This window comes from Denticeps clupeoides, chromosome 13, assembly GCF_900700375.1.
Source record: "Denticeps clupeoides chromosome 13, fDenClu1.1, whole genome shotgun sequence".
NCBI classification, from domain to species: Eukaryota; Metazoa; Chordata; class Actinopteri; order Clupeiformes; family Denticipitidae; genus Denticeps; species Denticeps clupeoides.
Window position 1 is genome coordinate 12,443,548 of NC_041719.1, and position 6,985 is coordinate 12,450,532.

The following is a 6,985-nucleotide window of genomic DNA, read 5'->3' on the forward strand; positions in this document are numbered from 1 at the left end:
TCGGACTGCATTTAGACTGACTCGGGATCTGCAAGGGTGCCTGCATTTTCAAGAACGTTTTCAGGACATGCAATAGGACAAAAGCTCACAGAAGGAAAAGAAGTCTGCAGTGATTTGTAATGATTTGTTCGTATCGGCCTGGCGGGACGCGGGACAGGGACGCGGGACGGGACGGGACGTGCAGGCGCAGCATCGCCGCAGCGCGGCGTCCGAGGAGCAGCTCGGTTAAAGCCCCCCCGACCCGGACCGCACGGGCGATGACGGTGGGTCCCGTGGCTGCGCAGCGCCGGTACTGCGGTAGCCTGCAGCATCCCCGGGCGCCGCGGTCGCTCTCGTCCCTCCGCGGGCGACGGTGACGCCATAGACGCGACACGCGAGGACGCAGCGTAGTTTGGAAAAAGTTCGATCATGATTTCGCCCGTGACCTCTGCGAAGATGCAGGGCTTGGCGCTGCTGATCAGCTATGCGGTCCTCACCTCCACGCTGCCAGTGTTGGGCTTCCCGGCTGATCCCGCGAAGGGGAGGAAGAACGTGGTGCATGTGCTCGGTAAGCATCGCTCTGGTGACACAACGAACCAGAATAAAACAGGCAAAAAGGGTCTTAATTATCTCTTCATTCATTCATTCATTCATTCATTCATTCATTCATTCATTCATTCATATGTACAGTGCTTAGTATTCCTATGATGTGACACCAGATGAAACGACGAAAGGACATTAGAGTTATAGAAATCGTGACCAACCCCATTTTAGGAATTGAATTGTGTGCTGAACACCTTTCTCGTGCCTTTATTGGCCGAGGAATATTACCAGGATCAGTTGATGGGTTTTTGAATGCAGTTATGCATTCTGGAGCCGACTGAATTGGGGCAAGATGTTCTGCATGCCCACTTAAACATGACAAGGCGTGAGAGAAAAACCCAGCACTGTTTGGAGGTTGGAAAGACTGATGGGATTTCCCAGTTGAAAATACCAGCTTTTTTTTGGAACAGATTCTGATTGAAAAACAGCATCAGGCATTGTGATATGGTCATTCTTATATCTTATTGTAGTGTAACCTCTAATGCTTTCTGATGGGACTCTTGACAAAGTTGGTAACAGGACATTAGCAGCACGTTTCACCAAAAAGGTACATTTGTGCAACAGAAATATACTCAATATTTGTACTCAGTTGAAATTTTAAACAATGCTTATGTGACTTATGTGGCGATTTTGCAAGTTGAATAATTTTTTTTATTTACAGGTGATGTGATGTATGACAAAAACATGACAGTGTAAAACACATGGCGACGTGTCGCCTGAGGTCTTCTTAAATGTAAAAATTATAAAGAAATTACAGCAAAAAAAAAAAAAATCCTCATATGGCCACACCTATGAATAAGGAGCTTGAGCTCGCACAACACATGCAGCTGTTGCACTAGAAATACATCTTTCACAGTCTAGAGGATCCTGACGACCCGTTGCCTTCATTCTTGGGGCAGCGGCGACCTAGTGGGTAAGGAACCGGCCCCGTAATCAGAAGGTTGCCGGTTCGAATCCCGATCCGCCAAGGTGCCACTTAGGTGCCACTGAGCAAAGCACCGTCCCCACACACTGCTCCCCGGGCGCCTGTCATGGCTGCCCACTGCTCACTCAGGGTGATGGGTTAAATGCAGAGGACAAATTTCACTGTGTGCACCATGTGCCGTGCTGCTGTGTATCACAAGTGACAATCACTTCACTTCACAGTTTGGAACAACTTATGATGAGAGGAGGGAAAACGTTTTTGAAGAAATTTGTAAAGATTATCAGCATCTTGAATTTTTGTTGTCTGCTGCTTGTTGTAGAGGATGAGAGTGGGGCTGTGATAGTGCAGACCGCCCCGGGGAAGGTGATCACCCATCGTGGTGGCTCCATCACCTTGCCTTGCCGCTATCACCACGAGCCTGAGAACACCGACCCCGACCGCATCCGCATCAAGTGGACCAAGGTCTCGGACACACTGCAGTTTGAGGACGTCTTCGTGGCCCTGGGTCGAAAGGAGCGAGTGTTTGGTTCCTACCGGGGCCGAGTGTCCCTAGAGCTGGCCGGCCCGGGAGACGCTTCCATCATCATTCACAACGTCACACTGGAGGACTACGGCCGCTATGAGTGTGAGGTCACCAGCGACATGGAGGATGACACTGGATTCGTTAACCTTGATCTTGAAGGTTGGGGCAGGTTTGAGGTATGCCTAAGGTAAGTGTTTTAATGAATGTAGTCTGGCTAAATGAAGTCTCTGCACTCTGGTCTGTAGGGGTGGTCTTCCCATATTATCCATCAACAGGCCGCTACAGGCTAAACTACCACGAGGCTGAGGAGACTTGTCGACAGCAGGATGCCATCTTGGCCTCTCACGGCCAGCTGCATAAAGCTTGGCTTGACGGATTAGACTGGTGCAACGCCGGCTGGCTGGATGACGGTTCCGTGCAGTATCCCATTGCCCACCCTCGGGACCAGTGTGGCCGCAAAGACACCCCTGCTGGCGTCCGGAACTATGGATACAGACACAAGGAAGACGAGCGCTATGACGCGTTCTGCTTCACTTCCAATCTCAATGGTGAGTATGGCCACGACTCGCTCTCTCCCTGCCATCTGTGATCTTCCAGGCCTGAGGGCATGGATTTGGATTAGTATTTCTTGACTTGGGCTTCATGAAAGGATCACAGGACTTGCTGCTCCTCCTTTTATCTCATTTCCTTTGATCACAATCGAGCAGATTGTGCCACTATGAACAGCTTCCATTTTTATAGGCAACATGCATTCTGTAAACACAGCCAGGATCTCCACATCCACATCCATAAAGGTCTCAACCATGTCATAAACAGCCAATTAATGAAAACCAGTGGGATATAATTGGTCTCAATGGATGTTCTTGGCTTAAAGAACAATGTTCAGCAAATATGATGACTTTGCCGTTAAGAAGGTGGGGAAATAGTGTCCCTTGCCCACTAGAAAGCTACTTCAGTGAGGAGAACTAACAGGCTTTTCATCGCTTCCCTGGGTGAGTTATTAAAGATGACATCCTGTCCAGGATGGAGCACAACTGGAGGGATTGCGGATGATAATGCAGCACTGACCAGCTGGAAGACATTTACAGCGGATCCCAGGAGGGATATTGTACAGTGTTCTCACTAACAGGCAGGCAATAGTCGCATACACAAACAGAAAATCAATGGATGAGCAGAGAGAGAGAGACAGAGAGAGGTGGCCTCCTCTCAGAAGCAGAATTTCTTAAACATGCTTTTCAATACTTTTTTGAACAATCATTTTGTTGTATTGACTACAATTCATAAGGGAAAATGGGAATTGAGGCCTTTGCATTTATCTTGCTTACATGTTTTGAGTGAATGCAATGTGTCTTGTCATATTGTCTCTTTTGCAACAGGGCGTGTTTACTTCCTAAAACGCTTCAAGAAGGTGAACTACTTGGAGGCCCTGAAGGCGTGTCAACGGGATGGAGCGGCGATGGCCAAGGTGGGTCAAGTCTATGCAGCCTGGAAGATCCAGCTGCTGGACCGCTGTGAAGCTGGCTGGCTGGAGGACGGCAGCATTCGCTACCCCATCGTCAACCCTCGGGCACGATGCGGCGGTCCCGACCCCGGCGTGCGCAACCTCGGCTTCCCAGACAAGAAGTTCCGTCTATATGGGGTCTACTGCTTTCGCAAAAACGAGAGTGGCGACACACGGCCAATGAAGGCTTCCTTCAAAATGAGCAGTAAGGCCACCAATGGTACCAGGGTCATCTAGAGGGGTCAGCTGAGCCCAGAAAACACTCCTTTAGGTTATGTGAGCTGGGTAGCCTAGATCTGCTGAGAGCTAAAAATACAAAAGCATTAGATTATGGCTGCAATTTTACAGGCATCTTACGACATAAGAAAACGTAGTCGTCTTCAGTGGAAGTTCATAAACCACGGCATTGCATCAGCACAACAGATGACAAACCCATTAATTACGTGCCCAGTTTTGCATGGGAAACAGCAGAGGGTTGTTCTTTAGCTTTGACGTTTTGTGCTTCGTCTCCTCAGGTGGAGGTTTTGCGAGACACCAAGCAGGACCCATGCATTGTTAATTACCACAAAGACAAACAGATCATTTTGTGCCCTCGTAATGAATGCATCGTGTCGAGCATGGCTCCGTTTTCGTCTCTCAGGCCTGATATTTAAAAGAACAACAAGCTTTGAAGCGCACAACTGATGCGTAGATGTTTTCAAGGGCTCTGCTTTGCCAGGCACGTCCTGCTCTCCACTCCTGCTGCACTCATTTCCATCCGATTGACTTGGAACTGAATTACTATGCACAAAAAGCTTGCTTATAGAATTATGTTTCATGGTGGATTTGAAAGGATTATGGTAACCAAAACCGATCCTAATTGCAAACAGAACGGTTAGCATGTTTTGAAAACCACGCCCCTCTCCTAATGAGGCTGAATGCTTGAAGAACAGCTTTTCCCTGTAGCTGCTTATCTACCTCATCACTGCCTTAGTGGTTAGCAATTGCACTGGTCATTGAATTGTGGAATAGCACAAATTTTGTCAATAAATAATGCTATTTGGACAGATTAAAATGTTTATGAACCAAACATTGTCAGAATCATTCTTATTTCTCATTCTTTCAGGAGTTCATTTGATATTCAGGGATGAAAGTGAGGCTTTGTTGTGTTGCCAGTTATTATATTGCAGGTGAAATCTGGCCAAATTTCTGTTTAAAGAACACCTTAGATTGTCGAGACTATTCAGGCCAAAACCAGAAATAAAAAAAGCTGCTATGCCATTGGAATGCAATTTCCATAGCAACGTTCATTAAAAAAGCAGACAAAGTGAGAAATAGAACTCCTTAAAGTTCGTTCCATGCCCTGCCCCCCTGTCACTGGTGGCCACCACCTGCTGTTCTGGCCTTTTGTCGGAGTCAGTTTGGATCTTGGTTCTTTTTACTTCTGGCACTAACTGTAAACAACATGGATGCAGACTCATGCAGTTTTTAGTGATGTCCATCCCTTTGTGTTTCAGTGACAATATATCAAATCATACATGGTTGTTATTACATGACTGACAGCCATCCCTGAAGCCACCAAATGAACAGACATTGCTGACACTGACTCTTGTCTCTACAGCAAAGACTCTTGCCTCAACGAAGGCTTAATTTGAACACAGAATGCATTAAAGTGGTGAGACAAGTCACTCAAATTGAGGACTCCATGAAATGTCACCCAGAAATATACCAAGATTCAAAGTGAGGTGGTGGCAGCTAGTGAAATAAATCTGAAATTATCCAAATGCTGAACATTTCATTAACTATTGTTCAAATTCAGACATTGCTTCCTGCTCCGGATTTGATTTTGGTGTTATTACTGTAGAATTTAAGGGTATGAGGCAATGGTGACACCTCTGTTCCCCCATGCCCTTTGCTTCATCTCATCTATATACATTCACATGTAGCCTATAATTGTCTGTTCATTTGTTATATATCATTATATATTATTATATGATTATATATCATTATATCACATAAGAAAAGTTATTAAAAACATACATTAACGACTTGTTAAAAGTGTTATATAAAGCAAATGGGGATAAATAAGCAAACAGTAATGTCTCACAAACTTGGCCCTAATGTTGGATCTTAAGGCAATCAAAAGACTTCTAAACATGCTCAGCAGACCACAAGGGAGAACCAATGCTGCATTTTCAATAATCCAAGTGTTGTTCTGAAGAAAAAGTTGTCCTCCAAGGTAAGTGTAAGGTCATGTGACACCTGCTCTTGAACAGATTTTCATTTTGCCTGTTGCTTTTTTGTGTTTGATTAAAATGAACTGAGAGAACCTCATAACAACCAAGTGACCTCTTGAGTAGAAAGAGCTGGATGAAAAAGCAGAGGCTTTCACAATTCATATTCATCAGCTGATTACAGAGGTCAGAGCTGAACCAGAAACAAAACATGGCCTTTCTGAATCTGAAAGGATTCAATCTTTATATGGACAAGGCCCTTAGAAATAGTGGTGGTTAGTGTCCTGCTTAATGAAAGGTAGAAAGGTAATATAAGACATTTCCATTACATGTTTGCATAACAGGTTTCATCTAGCAGATTTGATTCAATCTATGAAAATGTAGCTCTCTTTTTTTATTCAAAACTGTCCACATCTGCGAACATGCTACATGCTCACTGTACAATGAAAGGGAAATTTCATTTGCCACTAATCATCCATTCATTTCCAGACCCCATTTTCCCATGTCAGGGTAGGTGGAAGCTTGCCCAGCAGTCTTTGGGTCCAAGCCAAACACAAAGCCAATCCCTAAAACAGCGCCATATCACTGCCTGGGTTGAAAATAATTCCAGATAATATGATATATTAACAGTAAGATACAAAGTGAAATGCATTGTTCATTATAGCTTAATCACAGTTTGTAGCTCAGTCCATTTTTGTGCAAGGTCATCTGTGCACATAATATCCTTCATATTATTGGCTGGTCCAAAAGACTAATTGGTGAGAATCCTGTGGGGGAAAAAAATCACCCAGAGCACCAGAATTTCAATGAGCATCGCTTTCAATGTAATTGCAAGTGTTAAATACCTAATGGAGCATTGTAAAAATAATGAATCTTTCCTTATAATCTGAGTCCAGCGGTCAGACCATGGCCACAGACTGTCATGGGTGCGAGTAAATACATAGCTTCTGCTCACTGAGCTGTTTCTAGGAGCCCGAAGTGAGGCAACAAAGAAGAGCAAGAGGTTAATGAAACAATTTAAAGCTTTTCTCCAGGAATATGGCTTCGGAAATAAGACACATGGCACATGAAGAATGGAGAAGGGAACGCACAAAGGTGGAGACCAGAGACAGACACAGACTGACCCAGGGGCACCAGGTCTTTCCGAAGAGAATAAGCTGCCATGTACCTCTCAGTATTGAGCACCGAGAGGGCAATGATCATTGTCCCGACCCACTGGACCTGCTCCTCACATCCTGAAA

At 45.1% G+C, this 6,985-nt stretch overlaps 1 protein-coding gene across 1 annotated transcript; it reads left to right on the forward strand.

Annotated features, from left to right (window-relative positions):
- The first annotated feature begins 278 nt into the window (after window positions 1-278).
- On the forward strand, window positions 279-4,590 carry hapln4 (hyaluronan and proteoglycan link protein 4). The gene is made up of 4 exons (XM_029001432.1): window positions 279-547; window positions 1,827-2,189; window positions 2,276-2,578; window positions 3,407-4,590. The coding sequence occupies exons 1-4, from the start codon at window positions 409-411 to the stop codon at window positions 3,766-3,768; spliced, it is 1,167 nt and encodes a 388-aa protein (XP_028857265.1). The 5' UTR covers window positions 279-408; the 3' UTR covers window positions 3,769-4,590.
- Window positions 4,591-6,985: the final 2,395 nt, after the last annotated feature.

Excerpts from the sequence above, each read along its gene's own strand:
- hapln4 (XM_029001432.1), top strand. The coding sequence starts at position 409 with ATGATTTCGCCCGTGACCTCTGCGAAGATGCAGGGCTTGGCGCTGCTG. Across the intron at positions 2,190-2,275 it reads CGTTAACCTTGATCTTGAAG|GGGTGGTCTTCCCATATTAT; the intron begins GTTGGGGCAGGT and ends TCTGGTCTGTAG. Across the intron at positions 2,579-3,406 it reads CTTCACTTCCAATCTCAATG|GGCGTGTTTACTTCCTAAAA; the intron begins GTGAGTATGGCC and ends CTTTTGCAACAG.